The sequence below is a fragment of the Neomonachus schauinslandi genome, chromosome 2, assembly GCF_002201575.2.
Source record: "Neomonachus schauinslandi chromosome 2, ASM220157v2, whole genome shotgun sequence".
Taxonomy (NCBI): domain Eukaryota; kingdom Metazoa; phylum Chordata; class Mammalia; order Carnivora; family Phocidae; genus Neomonachus; species Neomonachus schauinslandi.
This window is the reverse complement of record NC_058404.1, coordinates 125,605,231-125,624,553: the sequence shown is the minus strand read 5'-3', so window position 1 is coordinate 125,624,553 and position 19,323 is coordinate 125,605,231. Positions and strand designations below refer to the sequence as shown.

At 35.5% G+C, this 19,323-nt stretch overlaps 1 protein-coding gene across 1 annotated transcript in view; it reads right to left on the bottom strand.

Moving 5' to 3' along the window:
* UNC5C (unc-5 netrin receptor C) overlaps positions 1-19,323 on the bottom strand; it is a 340,887-nt gene that overhangs the window by 127,935 nt on the left and 193,629 nt on the right. The window contains exon 2 of the mRNA XM_021680394.1: positions 12,058-12,279. Within this exon, the coding sequence (XP_021536069.1) occupies positions 12,058-12,279 (222 nt within the window). The remainder of the gene's footprint in view (positions 1-12,057; positions 12,280-19,323) is intronic.

Genomic DNA, 19,323 nt, shown 5'->3' with positions numbered 1-19,323 from the left:
ATCTTTTTAACATCTCCATAGTTTTGCCTTTTCCAGGATGTTATATAGCTGGAATCATACAGTAGGTAGCCTTTCAGATTGGCTTCTTTCACTTAGTAATATGCATTTAAGTTTCCTCCTTATCTTTTCATGACGTGAGAGCTCATTTCTTTAAAGCACTGAGTAATATTCCATTGTCTGGATGTATCACAGTTTACTTATCCATTCACGCACTGAAGGACATCTTGGTTGTTTCCAAATGTGGGCAATTATGAATGAAACTGCTGTAAACATCTGTGCTTTTGTGTGAGAATAAGTTTTCAACTTTTCTGGGTAAATATCAAGGAGTGTGATGGCTGTACCATGTGGTAAAAAAAAAAAAAAAAAAAAAACCAACTAAACATACTCTTATTGCAATTCTTGGTGAGATGTCTGTTAAGGTTTTGTGCTTTTGAACTGTTGTCCCCCCAAAACCTATACCCACATCTGAATCCCTAGCAAAGGGGAATGTTCCCTTACTTGGCTAAGAGTCTTTGCAGATGCAATTAAATTAGGGATCTTGGGATCCCGAATTACCCCAGGAGGGCCCCATTTCCATAGACACACAGAGAAGACAGACACGGAATGGAAGATGATGTGAGGAAGGAGGCAGAGATTGGAGTGATGCAGCCACAAGCCCGGGAATGCAGGGCAGCCACCGGAAGTGGGAAGAGACTAGGAACAGACCTTCTTCTGCAGTGCCCAGAGGGGGCGCTGCTCTGCTGCATTTCAGACTTCCAGCCTCCTCGAAACTCTGAGAGAATAAATTTCTGTTGTTTTCAGTCCCAAAGTTTGTGATAATTTATTGTGGCAGCCCTAGGAAACTAATATAGTGACTAAGGGCATTTACTGTCTACATTCAAGGAGTGGACTCAAGAATCTGACAGAGCAAAAAGGTGAGGAAAGGCTGTCTGCCAGGCAGTGTTTTCCTGGTTTCACAAGTGACCAATGCAATGGGTGTGGGGAGGCAGCCTTTTAGTCACTGCCGTCATTTCATACAGAGGGCATCATTGTCTAGGGTCATCAAGACTGTAGCTATAAAAAGAGGCATGTCATTCATTCCCTGCCGTTCCTGGAATTGCCTTGCACAGAACATTCCCCTGGGTTTTTCCAGCTAAATTTTAATTCACTCAAGCCCTAGAGCTCCCCCCCTCTTCCCTCAGGAGGCTGCTATCCCTCAGTCTGAGAAGTTTAATAGGCAGAGACAGGCGAAAGGAAATTGCAGAAAGCAGGGGCTCTCTACCGTGTAACTCTATACTACGCGACTATCAAGGGGTTTCATGAATTTATTCTCATGATGAGAGGAGAACCGGAGCAAATGGTAAAGCATACTCTTTATTCTCTCTCTTTTCCCTCATCTCTTTTGCCCCATTCAGACTGTGATCTCTTTAAGTGCATCGGTCTTAGTTGTGTCTCTACTTACAGCAACGAGAAGTATCTGGGGCATGGTTTTTGAATAGAATGTCTGTCTCTGTCCCCCCTCTCTGCTGTGCTTCCCAGCAGTGTCTCCTCTTGCCCCACTTCAACCTGGTTGTATGTTAGCATTGCTACAGAGCTTAAAATGAGTGAACAGACAGACAAAGAGTAAGCTATGCCCTGCTCCCAATTAAATCATTCTCTCTGGGGTGGGGCCAGGACATAGGTGTTTTCAAAAATCCCCCCTGGAGATTGTCAGATGCAGCCCGGTTGACAGCTAGCCTCCTCATCGTTCCTTGTTGCTCTTGCCTTCATGGTCTTGGAGATTTCTCCCCAAACAGATTTTTAAAATCAGGTTAAACCCTTGATGCAATTAGGAATGAGTCCAAGACCTTCCTAACATGAATTGTTTTTCATTACTAGATATTATATTTCCTCTGTGCTTGCTTTTTTGCCAGACCCTGATATTTTGCTAATTGTAGCTTTCATGTTATACATGCTGATTTTATATCTCCAAACAGTGCTTTTCAGAGGAACTGGAAAGAGTGGGTATTTCAACAGGCATCCCCAAGATGGCTCTGAGAATGCCTACCTAAGGGATGACTCGAGATAGATGATATTTGGGAGAGAAGACCAAAGTGTTCATGGTGAGGAAAGCCCTCTCCCCTCATGTCTTAGCATTAGCTCCTTCATCAATTGTGGCATTTTTTAACCAAAAAATTTCTGCTGTGTCTTTGAAGATGTAAAAAAAAAAAAATTGCTAGGGTGAGGAGAGAAAAAAACAGTACCAAAATTCTGAACCAATTATTGTGAGAGTATTGGATAGTGAGATTTAGTGATACAGAGACTCGACTAGAACAGATGTGTGACATCCCAGAATAAAAAGGGCAACACCCCGGGTCATTATCTCATAATTATCAACCAGGTTTACTTATATTAGCACAATAGGTACCGACACCAAAAAAGTGTATTTTAATTTTGAGAGAAAGCCATGCTTTTTGTAAGCTAACCTTCTCTTTTAAGCTGAAATTGTTTCTTAAACTTCCTTAAACAGGTTGCTTAATTCATTTCATGCAACAATCCAGAACTCTGTTAAGTATGTTCCTTCCTATAAAGATAAGAAATAAGAGACTGTCCTTAAACCCCTCACATATTATAGCCAAAGGTTAGATTAAAAATACACTTCAGCTTTTAACACTTGCGCTATTCTCACTTTGAAGTGGGCATATTAAAACTCTAGGCCACAGCATATGCATGGTTGCTGGGCACATGGCAAGATTGCTATAGCAACACGATCACTACTTTCATTCCTGAAATGCCCTGTTTGGGTAGCAAGTCATTGAGATGAAGAATGGTCCTTGGACTTGCTTCTTATCGTAGCCTCTGTGTGGGCTTCGAGATGGGTACCATTTGATTTAGCTCTTTCTAAATTGGGGAAAATACACAAACACACTCACACACATGTGCATATGTATATACTTGTGTATCTATTTGTATATACATATATATGCACAAATAGATATTCTTGATTAAATTGTATTAATCAATGCTTTCATCTTAGTTGTGGAAAGACAAAGGAGTAATGCATTCCAAGTAACCTTGCCCTAAGTGTTAATTGACGGAAAAGAATTCCTTTGTGTTCATTACAGTAAAAACTCTTGCTGTATGTAATTTTAGAAAATTTCTGTTTTCCTCTAATGAAATGACAGCTCACTAAAACTGTACTGAAAGGTGTAATGTTTTCTTGCCTCTACTTTGCAATCATGTTCTGGGCCATATCTGTTCAACAAACACATGCTATTAAAATTTTCTATACAGTATATAATTCAAACAGGACAAATGTTCCCCATGGAGCAGAATTAAATTAAAATTACATGGTTCTACAAATACAGCACAGCCAGGGTCTGTGAAGTATGTGCCAGGTCTATAATATTGATATATGCAAATACTGGGATTGCCAAAAATGAACAAACAACAACATTAAAAACTTCACAAAAACAATAGATTAGAAACAAAAGGAACCCAAATGGGTAGCCTAAAAATTTTCCAGTACTCTCTTCTGTTTGTAATTTAGGGAAAGAATGGAAACAAAAACCAGGTTTCTACACAGTGAGAGGGCCCAAACCACTCAGCCAGCCGAGACTCATCTTCATGCTAGAATGGAGTGAAAGCAACAACTAAAATCTACATTCTGGAACTCTGACCCAAGCATGTATTTGTCATTGCAGCTGAGATTATGTTGGCCATCTTAACTCAGGTGTTTAAAGACTTAAAGTCAATATGAAATAAGGATGAATCAATTGTGAGCACTAACAAATAAAGAATAAGAAAAAGTATTTCAGGATGATTGATATCCTGTTATCTCTCGCCAAGGTATCAGACTGACTTAGTGGAAAAACCTTCATATCCTACATGGATCCTTACCAATTTTCTGTTTTTATTTTGGGGCCAGCCTTATACTGAAAAACAAAAGTTGTTAGTTTCTGGTATTGAAATAAGTACCTCTGGGAAGGAAGTCAAATAAATAATTGGTTTATATCCCGGAATCACTTATCTTCATTGGCAGGCAAATATATTACAGATATAAGGCTCTATTCTTACAGAGGCAGTACTCCCACTGACTTAATAAAAAAAAATTATCGAATGAAGTTCAAATAGAGCTTCCAAATTTTATGCATCATTTCCTAAAATTTAAACAAAGGCCATGGAATTTATATAATTCCTTTTGAAAATGTTCACTCTGTTAATAAGAACAGAGTTTAAAGTAATTATTTTACATAGAGAAGAATGATTGGTATGTGTGTGTGTAATATGTAAAATAGCTCTTCTTATGGAAGATTGTTATCTATTCCTCAGATCACCTATTCATGAACTATCTCAAATAAAAACATCATCATGTTTCACTAAATTTCAGTTATTCAAATTTAGTAGGATGAGTAGCTATAACCCCACAAAACAAACTTTTATTATCTCCTGTGCTTAGAGCCTTGTGTTGTAAAATTCATAACAGACAGAACTTTACAAAAACAGAGGCCATACAATACCATTCCAATCTAGTTGAAGAGACAAATATAAATATACACACACACATACATAGTTACATATGTATATTATGTACAATATGTATTTATATACATATATTACTTATACATGTATAAAATATATATTTATATATTGTATATCTTATATATATGAATATAGCTCCATAAATAACATGACATTATAAGAAATTGCCATTTTTTTACCTTGAAAATGGTCAAATATTGATACTCTCTAATGGTTTAACTTACCACACATACACAATTCACACTTATGAATATAATAAAAATGGAAGTATAGATAAGGGAAATGTAGACGTGTTACATATCACTTGAATTTTATAGAAGGATTCATCCCCAATATCGCATTTGAGATACTTCTTTAAGCATGAGTAGGATTTTGACAGAAGTAGGATAAGCAAAGTATGGGGTAAAGGATCACCAATTCATACACACATACTGAGCACCTGCTAAGAACAAACACCAAGTCAAGGATGGAACTAGAATAGTGAAAAAGACAGACATAATCCTTGATTTCATGGAGCTTACTCTTGAGCTTATAATGTTTAGAAGGAAGAGGAGAGGTAATTTGAGAAAGGAAATGTAACTGTCCCTCTCAAGGATCTAACATTAGTAAAGCCAGGAAGTAAGCAGACTTGTTTTCTAAAGTTCCATATGACCTAAGTAGGACCAGTAAGTCCAGATAACAGAAAGTCGATTATACTCGATTTAATGAAGAGCATGCCAGTAATACATTGAGTTTAAATGCCTGCCACAGTCTCACAACTTAAAAGTTTCTATGATTCCAAGACACCAAAATGTAAAGAAAAGAGTGTTCACATTCATTTAATACAACTTAAACAGATCCCATCTAGTTTCCCTTTGAAAATGTATGAGCAGCATCTCCTAAATCATGTCTTGGTAATGACATTAATGTCTCATGATATTTTAATAGAGGTTCTATGAAAAGGAGTTCAGTTGCCGAATATGATGAGGTTAAAAAAAAGTTTTCCAATGCAGAGCTTTCCTGGGACTTTTGCAGGAAAATCTACTTTATACTTTTCTCCAAAAGGGGAATATAATTATTACAGTGTTTCCTAAAGTATCTGACCACAAAGCTTTTGCTTCTTTTTTTTGTTTTGTTTTCCCAAATAGCACTTACAAGACCCTGTTGGTTCACTGAACACAGTTTAAGAGGAAAAACCAAATTTGCCCAGTGTCTGGGACATGTGGTGGAAGAGAAACTACTAGAAGAAGGCTAGTAACTACCTGGAGAATGGTTTGCTGTGGAAAAAGGCTGAAACCAAGAAGGTGTTGGAGGCTACCTAAATCATCTAAAAGGCTTATGATAAAGGTCTATATATACTAGGGGGGGTTATAACAAGAATTAAGGACAGAAGGATGTTTGCAGGACAATTCTGAGAAGAACTGGCAGTAGCTGATAATCACTTTGACTGTTGGAGTAAGGGATGAAGCTGACATTTCTGTTTTTGGTGACAGGATGGAGAGAACAGGTATCTGAAAAGAATAGAGAAGGAGAAAAGAAAAATTCACTAGTGCCACTCCTGCACCAAACAGAAACCTGAATGAGCACAGCACATTTGCAAAAGCTCCTTTTGGAGTAAGGCAAATTCACTTAAATTTGTGCCCTGTTCTAGCTTCTCTTAATCAGTTTTTTTTCTTTCTTTCTTTCTTTTTTTTTTCTGTTAAGGTTCACCCTTTTGCTAGTTGGCAAAATATTGAAGACCTTTAAGAATAGAAAGAATCATATCCTAAGCACTAGTTCAAGCTATTCCAGAATGAGAAAGGAGAAAAGAAAAATTTTCTTTTTTCTTGGCAATTGGTTGGTTGGTTGGTTGGCTGGTTTCAGTGGTAGGGAAAGCCTTTTTAATAAAGACAAAATTAAGAAGTCTTATAAGAAAGCATTCTTAAATTTGAATATCCAAAGCCAAAAACCCCAAAAGCCAAGGGACAAATACACCTGGGTGGCTCAGATGGTTAAGAGTCTGTCTGCCTTCGGCCCAGGTCCTGATCTCCAGGTCCTGGGACTGAGCTCCATGTTGGCCTACCAGCTCAGCGGGGAGTGTGCTTCTCCCTCTCCCTCTGCTTCGCCCCTGCTTGTGCTCTCTGTCTCTCTCAAATTAATAAATAAAATCTTTAAAAAAAAAAAAAGAAAATCCGACACAGAAAGGCAGGCGAAAGCGTGAAAGATAAATATTTAGCTGACATTCTGAACCAGATTTTCTTTTCTAGAGAAAAGGGGAAAATGTATTCATAGATCTTTTTTTAGACAAACTGTTATGTGTTCAGTAGTTACGGCAGAATTTGGGGAGACACTACTGGGTGCAGGGTCAAGGGCAAAGGAATCAAAGAGCCCCGGGTTCATACCCTTGCTCTGCCACCTCCTAGCTATGTGATTTGGGGCACGTTAGTTTCTTTACCTTGCTGAGCCTCAGTACTCTGATTTACAAAAGGAGAATCCCAGAAATTATCTCCTAAGATTGTCATGGTAACTAAATGACATAATACACGTAAGGTGTTTGATACAAAGCTTGGAACTTTTTATTGTTGTTGAGTTGGCAAAACAGATAATATTTTGCTAATGTGAGAATAATTAAAAAGGAGAAGGGAAAATCTCGGGGATTATTAAAATTTCAAACCAACCGAGGTTTTCTAACCTCTCTGCTTTTTTGTAGAAGAGAAATATTTGCTTTTCGATGGTAAATCTTAGGTACCATGGAAACAAGGGTTGAAAAGACTTCAAGTAAATAGAAAGCAAGCAGCCAAGCCTGAGATTTTCTTAAAAATGTAACCATACAATTTTGAGCAGATCAAGATTTCTATGGAATTCTGAAAGAACATTGATACTTATTACTATATTACCAAATCAAGAGCTTCTGACTATTGAAATTTGCAAAACCATCTAATATGTACTACTTTCCACTTTTTTGTTTCTTATATTACATAGTTGCAAGAAATGCAAATGTGGTTTAAATGATGGAAGGCAAACATTAACAGTAATAAATGATCTTTAATCAGTACATTTTATCATCAATGGTATAGCTTTGCTCAGGGAGTACAAATCATTGTTTACTTCATATTTCAGAACTGGAGAGTCTATTTAACACCTTCATAATTTAAAAGGAAGAATTTTGTGAGTTGGAGGAGAAATTTTTTTTCCGGTTTTATTGTTTTGCAGTTTTTCAATGTGAAGTTATTTTTGATGAGGGTTTTCGAGAATGTATTTGATTTTTTCAATGTATCTGATTGCTACTGAACATGCTTCCAAATATTATAATTCTAAGTCAGAGTTATCTATAAAACCAAACTCATTTGCAGTGACTTCTCTCTCTCCTGCATCATCTGAGAACCATTTGATTTTTTAAATGCCAAGAAATTTCTCTGATTTGTAACATACTTTAAGACTTGATGTATTCTAACGTTTCTTGCTGTTAAGAACCACTACACCCCCAATTAGACTATAGTCAGACTGTATTAAATGAAGAGTTGAGAACCAAATTTGCAGGTGAATCCAACTTCAGGGAAAAAAAATCCCCAAAACCATGTATTTCAGTTTCAATTCCATCTATAAAAATGCTTCTGACCTCATGGGAAAGCAAAGAGCTCTAATATAAGAAGCCCACAAATTTTCCCCCAATACTTGTTCAGATTGGAGATTTATGACAACAGGCAAAGAGATGCAATAAAATGGTTTGGACTTTTTTTTCAGGTTTCATTATTTATTATGAAAATAACACATTCACAGGATTGGGGAAAAAACAAAATTATAAAAGAAATCTCCTTTCACCCCAGAATTTGAGCTGCCAACTGCTTATATATTTCTCCAAAACATCCCAATGCATAGAAAAATATATGTGCATCCTTTACATAATGAGGATATATTACATGCAGTGATCTGTACTCTGGTTTTCACTTCAAATTTTATGTGAGAGATTTGTCTACAGCCTCACATATAGAGAAACCTCATTATTTTAAAAAGCATCACAATAGTCCATGCAGGGATGAACAGACTCAATCCACCTCTGCAAAAAGGGTGCAAGGAACAACCTTGCATTTCAGTCTTGGTGTTCATTTGGAATTTTAGTTTAGATCCTAAATTTGTAATTACTGAGTGAAAGGGTATATACTTTTAAATATTGGTAGGTATTCTCAAATTGGCCTTCAAAAAGATTGTACCAGTTTGCAATCTCATCAACAAAGGATGAGATATTCCCTATCCCATTCCTTTACCAACACTCTGTTTGGATCCTGACAATATCTTAAATGCTTATTTACCAATTTGCATTTCTTTTCCTGCATCTTCATGTTCAACCTCTGCTCAAGTTTCCGTTGAGTTGCTGATCTTTTTCTTAAATATATTTTAAAAACTAGGAATATATTAATTAAGCTAGCCGTTGGATTAATGTATGTCCACAGATTCCTGTGTGTGTGTATTTGTCCCTTGGCTTTTGGGGTTTTTGGCTTTGGATATTCAAATTTAAGAATGCTTTCTTATAAGACTTCTTAATTTTGTCTTTATTAAAAAGGCTTTCCCTACCACTGAAACCAGCCAACCAACCAACCAACCAATTGCCAAAATTTTCTAGTGATGTTAGTGATGATTATGATGGTGGTGGTGGTGGTGATGATGATGACATTAAGCCCTAACATCAAGAATTTATTTTATTCTAATAAATGAGATAAAATCCAAGATTTATTTATTCATTCATTTAATTTCCAACTGCCTATCTTGTGGACTGAAAACCCATCTTAACACATTGTAAAATGCCTTAACTGAGTATTTCCTGGTCCCTATTTTAATCCATTAATCTGTATGTCTTATTCTCTGCTCAGATCAAACTCTTCACTTCTTTAGTTTTGCAATATATTTACAAAGAGCTGGGGTTCCCTCATTATACCACTATGTCAGAATTCTCCCAGCTATTTTCACAAATTACTTTTCATACAATGTTGGTGACTTATTGATTCATTTATAAACAGCAAACACTTAAAAATATTGTCTTTCTACATTTTCATATTGTACAAAGACTGCAATCTCTGAAACCATCCAGAAGAGACTTTTCTTTAAGTTGCAAGATTGTAAAAATAAATATACTGTCTTTCTATCCAAGAACAAGGTAAGTTTTCCACTTGTATAAATCATTGTATTTTTCATACTCTGAGTAGCATTTAAAGTTTTTCTTTCTAAAATTCTGCAAATTTCTTGTTAACTTTATATGTACATATTTTCTTTTACATAGTTATTGCAAATGATATCTTTTATGCCATTATAATTTGAATGGCCATCTGTAAAAGAAAAGTCGATGGGTTATACAAATCTTTTTTTCAGCCACTTTTCTGTATTCTCTTGATGTTTTGTCATTTTTTTAATTTAAAAATGCACTTTTTCCAGATATACAAAATCATACTATTTGTCAAAAATGATCATTTTCTGCCTTTTAAAACAATTTTTATATTTTTCAGTTATTTGTCTTGCCTAATTGCACAGGCTAGTACATTAAGAACATTCCAGATAGTATTGATATCTGAGGGCATCTTTGTTTTTTTCTAACTTGAAAGGTAATACATTTGTCTGGATGCTGGCTTTCTTGTAAAGTTTTGGATGAACATGAAAGACAGCCCAAAGCTACATTGCATTCCACTCCATCCATGAATCTGAGGAGCAAGTGTCGGCGGCTGCCAATTCTGCCCTTAGTCCTCATCTGTCCCATCCTGAAGTTGAAGAGAAACATGCCACATAGTTCCATTTATAAATGCTTTGCAAGGTATTCTTAATAACTGGTGTAGGCAATATTAATTAATTTTATGTGGAAATAATAAAAAATATAATGTTTTAAGAAGGGAAATGTCTTACTAATAGATATATATGTTCACACATGCATACGTGTATGTTACCAACATAGCATGAAGCTGGCAGAGGTGCCCAATATCAGAGCAGTTTAGGTTTTATTCCTAATCTTCCTGTATAGGCATTTTCATTAACTCAGTAAAGAGAAGCCTAAATATATTTGTGACTTTCATCTTAGCTTTTGTGATGTCTTTCTTTTGCTTCTTACCGTTAAAACTTGTGTATTTGAAATCTTTACAAGTAAATGAGCTGAAACAAATAAAACTAATTCACTTGAGATTTTGTAGACATCTGGTGGAGTTATTTTCTGAGTAATTAGAACGAGAGGTGGGACAATTCCCTGAAGTAAAGCTACCGTACAGTTGGATACCCAGTTATTTCTACAGCCATCAGATTGCAGGCAGCGAGCATATTGATTCACAAATTGACAAACAATTATGTAGAGCTGCCACCTGATTGTCTAAGACCCATTTGTGTTATATCAGTATATGCTTCACATGCTTTTCTAAATGATGCCTTTTCTCTGTGCTCTCACAGTCTGTTCCATTTCTTTATGTCCCATCACCTCAATATGCCCTTCACATTGTTAGAGATAAGGAACATAGACCTCCCTCAAGAGCTGCTCTCTGCTCAACCTTGGTTAATCTGACATTTGGATACAAAGATGAATTAATTACAATTTGGATTTTGAAAACATGTACCTATTTTAGTAGGGAGAGATATTTATGAAAGAAAATAAAGATATTTAAATGTTTCCTATTTAGCTTGGAAATGTTGTTCAGTGAAATCTTAATATTTAAGATATATGTCTTAATATTATAAAATCATAGATCTGGAATGGATCTGAAATTTCCAATTGTTATTCTCACTGTTAGGGAGCAAAAGCACTTAAACCACTGTAGAAAGATTTATAATAACTGTAGGAGATTACACAACTATCTTAAGTCACCCATCATGGAGTAAAAAGATGCTATCAAGAAAGTTTCCTTTTTAGCCAATCTAAATCCCACAGGTTATTAAAATCTACTTTATCCTCTCTCTGCCTTTAGTATTTTACTGTCAGAGATAATATTTACTGAGCAATAAAGTCAGGCGTTTTCACCATGCCAGGAACAAAGATAATCTGATCAAGACCCACCCAGATGGTGGCTACACTCACCCATTCGCCTCTTCCTGGATCCCACACGATCACTACTCTCAATCACTCTCAATTTAACTTTAGGTAAGAGATAATTAGGATTTATTTTTAAATGTAAGCAAAGGACACAGGATACTTTGAATCTGCAACGTTTAAAATTGTTTAAAAATATAAGGGGAAATTATGCATGTGAATTGACATTTGATAGTCGTAAATAAAAATTACAAACTTATCCTTAGTTGAACATGTTCCCCAACCCCGGGATATTTAGACCAGACACCAGAATTGACACACAAATGAAATTCATCTTTGACTTGGGCACTTGCCATTCATCCCATCTATTCATTTTCCTCATTTATCTTGTTCAGCATGAACTATATCCATCAGGAATCAAATCAAGACTTATTCATCCCATTTTACTTTGCAATGCATGGATTGAGACCAACAAATTCTACCCAAACTGAACCAAAACTTTTGCCAAAGGATAATCACTCACAATCGAAAGAACAGTATGACATCATGCCAAAGTAGTGAGTTAGTGAATCCTCAACAGTAGTCCAAATACAGGGAAAACTCACCAGAGGTTTCGTCTACTCTCTCATCTACTATGTGGTCCTTCTGATGAACCCATTCACTATTGCACTTGAAGTAGATCTGGGTGGCGGGGCTGGCTTTACAATACAGGTTCACAGGTTTATTCTTCACAATATAAGCTTCTTCAGGCTCAATAAGAAAATGTGGTAGAGGTTCAGGTGGATCAGATGGAAAGGTTTCTGGGAGTTCATGAAAAAAGTCGTCATCTGGTAAAACAAGAAGAAAGTGGAAAACATTCAAGTCATTGTAGCCATTTGCCATTTACTTGCTATTAATTTAAAAATAATGACTCATAAATGATCTAATTAAGGATGTGTACACCTGCTATGCACCAGGCAGTATGTTACGTCTCGTGACTGGCTGCTCAATTAATATTTTGATTATTCTCATTTTTACGCATGGCAAAACTCAACATCAGGGAAGGTAAATATCTTGCCCTGAACATGCATGTAGTAAATAGCACAACTGGAATCAGAATCCAGGTTTATCTCACTCAAAAACTGTGATCTTCCTAATATAGTACTACACCTCCCACTACAAAGAGTTCCCCTTGAAAGCTAACAAAAGCAAAAACAGTTTCCTTACAAAAATGTATTTGAAAAATATAAGACTCATAGGTAAACCTTAAGTCTTTGCAAGAAGCCAAGAAGGAACAATAGGAACATGAAATTAATGATCTTTAAGTTCAGATTCAAACCTATCTTTATTTTCAAAAGATGCCACTGCATGACATATTCATTCATTTATTCATTCATTCAACCAAAAGTATTTATTGAGCTCAGGATTATTCTCAGCACTGGAAATACAGGTAATAATATGAAGTCAGTCAATAGTAGATTGATAGTAGAGCCTAGAGCCTAGCAATGCTGTCTGGTCTTAGAGAAACTATACCTCAAATATCAGATGTATGATATGACTAGTCAAACCTATTCTCATTAGAATATTACTGAGTATCATCACGAACAACAATAGTCAATAGTCTCATTTTTTATAGCACTGAAAATTATCAAATATATTGCTCCCACCCTGCTGTTTCAACACCACCGAATAAACAAAACTCGTTCAAAACCACTTGAGATATTTGTACACTTGGAGGTATGTTTTTCATAACTTGGGTTCTGTATGGTTCCAAATAAAAATAGATAATAAAAAAAATGCCCTAAAAACCCTATCATCATATTTCACAAAAGTCAAGGTAAAAAGTCCTTCCAATACACTGAAACTAAGTTAGACCTGATAATTTTCTTCCTGTGACAGATAGTGGAGAGCAAAACTATTGTTCATTCTGTAAGTTGATAAAGCACCCCAGGCTAATATGTAAGGTTAAAGGTGTGAGGTCCAAATTAAAAGTTTTTAAAAGTTCTTTAAAAGTATACACATTCAGGGCGCCTGGGTGGCTCAGTTGGTTGAGCGACTGCCTTCGGCTCAGGTCATGATCCTGGAGTCCTGGGATCGAGTCCCGCATCGGGCTCCCTGCTCAGCGGGGAGTCTGCTTCTCCCTCTGACCCTCTTCCCTCTCGTGCTCTCTGTCTCTCATTCTCTCTTGCAAATAAATAAATAAAATCTTAAAAAAAAAAGTATACACATTCAGTAGCAAATACATGATGTAGTATGGGTAAAGACTGGTTGCTCATGTGTTACCTTGAAATTCATTTTATTCCTCATTCAGTTGTTGCCCCGTTTGGGGAGATGACCATTTGTAAAATGTCCATTTGTCCGCTAAGAAACCTGGCCTGGCACTTTTTCCATCTAGCTCATGGGATAGCTGTCAAACAGTGACCATGTTTGATCTTTGCCAATATGTTCTGTGGTAAAAATTGTCTTCACTTGCATCACAGACACAACGAGCTTTCAAAGCTCCTCACAATTATAAATTTCTGACACTGGGATGTAAATGATGCTTCCTGTAGCTAGCTTCCTTTCTCACTTTACTTCCTTAATTTGCTATCTTCTGGCAGGGCATCGTTTCTGGTTTTTCCATTGTTGAACATCAAGGATCCAAGCTGCCTGCTAACTAAAGAAAAACCTTGGTTCCATCAATTTCAACTTCTTTGGTCAATATGCAAGATCACTCAAAACTGCTTAAATAAACATAGTTCAGAAAGGCAAAGGAATGGGGAACTGAGGTATTGACAGATCCATCAACATAAAGCTGAGGTCTTGAAGGCCTTATTCACTGCCCCCCCCCATGCACTTACTGTTATATGTGATGACAGACAGTTCTGATAATCAATAGAGTGCCACAAAATATCAAACTGAAATTCTGTAAAATGTTAGCTGCTGTTTTTGATTATTATTACTCAAGAAGGCAGAGTGTCAATTCATTTTTTTTTTTTACTATTGGTGTATATTTATACATACCAAAATCTGTATGTATTTTAATGCATTTATTCAGGTTTCCAAAATATAAAAACTTTCCTTTCAGTCATCGTTTTAGAAAGTGAGATTTGTTCCTTTAGCAGGAATGATGATTGCAAAATATCAGGTGACTGTTTACTACCTTACCTTATTCAATCATGTAGCAAAGTACTTATCCTACAGAAAGATAGGCATTAAAAATTGATTACCCTTCCTTGCCAAAAGCATGTATTTCTTCCTTCTGATTATTTTATTGTAAACTACTGGGAAGACTAATGGAAGTTGGGAAAGTCACACATATGTTTTCAACTCAAAAGGGGCTCTGTTAAGTGCTGGAAAAAATAGTAATGATTTAATGATGTCTTTAAAAAAATGTATGGACAAACTAATTTTGTATTTCCTTAATTTTGAGTTTTAAGACAAGAGGGTCACTACCAGTAAAGAGAAATAATTCTATGTCTTGCTTTGAAGCTTCATCAAGTGCTGATTTTTCAAGGTGTTTGTTAAATAACACTTAATATGCAACTTATTAAGGAATGATTTCCATCACTTGAAATATTTTCATTATGTGGTAAATACAATGTTTCTTTTACATATCATTCTAGTTTCTGCATAAACCCCATCTCTTCAGTTGGATCTATGGCGATGCCTTAACCAACGACATCATATTAGTTTATTACTATTTCTTATAACACACATACAGTGTTTAAATCTATGCCTAGATAAATTCACTTGAGGCAATGTGGCGCATTACTTCTAGTGCTCAATTCAGGGGATGGGAATGGCACATCTAAAGATAATTTTCAAGACCTTGACTCAGTAAGATATGTATAAGGGAGTAGATTTGACAAAATAGGAATGGACTGATTATCGTTGGGCTCACATGCTGCTGGGAACTTCTTCCCTTCTTCATTTGCAACAGGTGGCCTGGATACCATGCCCCCCCCCCATGTAAACTGGCGCAGACAACAACTCCCCCATCATCAGGCCAAATAAGCTAAGACAATAGTTTCTTTGCTCTAGACAGAAATGGTAAGTCTCAGCATTAATTTCAGAAATTGTCTTTTAACGAAATTTCATCTTAAATTTTTTTCTAGAGTACATCTTGAAAATCAAACAAGCAAGCCAATTCTCTTCAGCCAAAATTATAAAGGAAAACTTCTGAGTATTTAAACATCTAGCGTGGTTACATCTATATGTATTTGACAAGGAAAAAAATGACTATCTCCAAATACCATGTGTATTTAACAAGGAAAAATTAATCATCTCCAAATATCATGCATATTTAATAAGGAAAAAATGACCATCTTCAAATACCATGTGTATTTAACAAGGGAAAAGTGGTCAACTCCAAATACCATGTCTTTAACAGGGGGAAAAAACTGATCATCTGCAAATGAGCATCTACAAATACCTTTTTGTGAACACTTAGCTCCTCTGCACTATGTATGCATCTGCCTTGCACACATATGGTGCGATCTACTTTTCAGTTTTGTCAACCAGTTTTATGCAACTATTACCAATTTTCAAAAACCAGAAACATATAACAAATGCTCAACGCTAGAATGAAAGCTCTTTTGGAGGCAGGAATTATTGTCATTTTTATTTCTATTTTCCATTAAGTCTAGCACTGTGCCAGGCACATTATAGGAAGTCAATAAAAATCTTATAAAAGCACGAATATTCAACAAATGGCAACTGTGATCATTTGGAAAAGGTTCACGAGGTATTTTAGAGTTCATAGTGCCTGAAATGAATTTACAAATACCAGAGGTTGTAACAACAGCAAGATCTACAAACTGGACTGGCTATAAACTTTGTGTGGCCTGATGCAGTGTGAAGATTTGGGGATCCTCGTTGTATGAAGAATTCAGGAATGGTGACAGATGAGCACTAAACCAAGAGTCCTATGTGATAGTGCAGGTCACATACCCAGGAAGTCGGTCCTATCTACAAATGTCAGTTAACTGAGCATTCTATCTACTTCACGGAAAAATCTGAGAATTAAAATTATATCTTTATTAATGGATTTTTGTTTTAGAACTTGTTTGCTATTTCCCAGCTTCTTATGATGATTAGATGTTTTCTAGAAGAATCATGGCTTTCCAGAGAGAGAAACTCAGCTTCCAAATAAGTCTCTAAGCAAGTGTGTTTGCAATGGTGTGCAAGGGAAAGTGTGCAATTTTATTTGTTCATGGCTTTTCCTTTGGGTGTATTCTAGTGCCCATTCATGTGTCTGATTGAAAACAAGTAATATCCCTGCCACACTGAGGCTAAATCTTTCAGGCCACTAGAAGACTCTTTAATACACGGATATAATATGGTTTGAGATTTTAAAGTTCAATACATGGAGATAACAAGGTTTGAGATTCTACCTTGAGTTGGTAGACTATTTACTGAGATCAGTTGCTAGCATGCAATTCATTTTACTATCTAAATAAACCAGCTTTCTGATACTATTAAGGTCATGCTACAAAACTTGAAGCTATAAAAGAACAATTTTTTTTTTTCAGCAGGGAGATCAGTGAATGCATCCTATTATTATTTTATTTCTTAATATAAATATCCAAAGAGTCCTGAAGTCTTCAGGGAGATAATGGGAACTCAATTTGTGAACAGCAACTTCAGATAATGAACTTATTTCTGGAAACATGCCACAGTTATCCCAAATTATTATATGTTGTATAAAGGCACATCCCAGATGCTGATACAGACGGCATTATGCTAATTGGGCCATATGACTTGATTAATAAAATCGCTAAACAAGTTTTCTGCATGTAGTTTGTTCAAATTAACGAAGTAAAATTTCCGAAGTTGGCTTTATTCTGTACATTGAATTCACAATTAGCTTAAAACTATAATTGCCTTTTCAGTTTGGATATAATATTATTATTCATTTTACCCTCCTGTGACATTTGACTTAATTTTCCATTTCTACCATTATTCAATATTGGTATTACCATTTTCATCTTGATATCAGGTAAATCTCAATATTTCTTTTTTGTTATCTCATATAGCCTTTGTTTTTTCATTTATATACAAGAAGAGAAAGCTTTGTGCCATGTATTATTTTTATAGACTTTCATTCCACCTAAATCTTGACAGGAAAATATTATGCTATGAACATCAATCTAGGAAGCTTAGGTTGCTGGTTTTATTGCTATGTATCAAGGCTTAATTTTCATCAACTTAATACATAAGTTTCTATATTTCTGAATCATAAGACTTAAACTATTATTGCTTATATCATAAAATATAGGACTATTATCTCTTTGTCTGAGACCTGAAGCGTATTCTTCTGAAATGGAATTTACTTCCAAATGATTCAAGAGCAATTTAAAATGAATGACTGCAAAGCTAATTTTATCTGCATTTGGCTGCCCATCCATCAGAGAGATAATTCATGATATATTACAACAAAAGGCAGCTGAAATTAACTATTTGAATGAGACTCTAGCTTATTTTTAATATTTTGATTAAAATATCCTTTGGAAGACAAAGACTATGGTCTATATTTCAAGCAACATATTAATGGATTCATCATTTAAATTTAAGTAGCTGAATATGTAATGCCTTAAATGTATTACACAATTTGGAGGTACTGCATGATTCCAACTCCAAAAGAAAAAAACTTTTTTTTCTTCTTTTCAAGAAATACTTTCGAAATCATGCTTAGATATGATTAATGGTGACACAGAATCAACATGCTATTGGAGATGCACTTACTTGTGAAAGAGAGGCACCTTCTTCTGCCCCATTTTAAGTCTTTATGATCTCTGAGTTTTATTAATATAAAGTCCTCCTAAATGTTTTCCTGCCTACAGTCTTTACCTCTGCCATGTAGTCTATATGGTGCTCTTAGAAAACTGTTTTCAAAAATACGTTTACTCCCTTTCTCAATTAATTTAATAAACACAATGTAAACCAAGAGGGTAAGTTTATTTTTGCTCATCAGATTAGCTAAAATATATTGTATGATTGATGAGGAGTTGAGGAAATGTGACTTTGCATATACTGGCTGTAGTGTAAATTGGCATCACGGTAGAGAAAAATTGACAATAAAAATAAAAATTAAATCTCTGCACACCTCTGAATAGGTTATCCCACTTCTTGGAATACATCTTACAGACATAATGGAATTTCTAGGGGTGTGTGTGTGTGTATGTATGTATGTATGTATATGTGTGTGTGTGTATGTATATGAGGTTTATATACCTCATGTGTATATGTGTACATATGTATACATATATATGTGTATATGTGTGTATATACAATATACGTGTATGTGTATATATAATGTACACACATATATAATATACATATGTATATATGTATGTATATATATACACATACACACACACACAAAGATGTTCACTGTAGCACTGTTTATTAAAAAATACATGAGGGGAGCCTGGGCGGCTCAGTCGGTTAAGCATCTGCCTTCGGCTCAGGTCATGATCTCAGGGTCCTGGGATTGAGTCCTGTATTGGGCTCCCTGCTCATCTAGGAGCCTGCTTCTCCCTCTCCCTCTGGCTACTCCCCCTGCTTGTACTCTCTCTCTCTGTCAAGTAAATAAATAATCTTAAAAAAAAGAAAAAATACATGAAATATTTCAACAAAAGGCAGCTGGAATTAACTATCTGAATGAGAACAACTAATAATCAACTGAGGAATGGTTAGGTAATTATTTATGATATGTCCTTCCAAGAGAATACTGTTTTGCCAATAAAAACAAGGAGCAGATTTGTATGTATTAAATCAGAAGGGTATCCATTAGTCAACTAAGCAAATAGAGCAAGTTTTTGACCAATCTGCATAAATGATGCCACTTTTTGGAAAGAAAAGAAAGAAAGAAGAAAGAAAGAAAGAAAGAAAGAAAGAAAGAAAGAAAG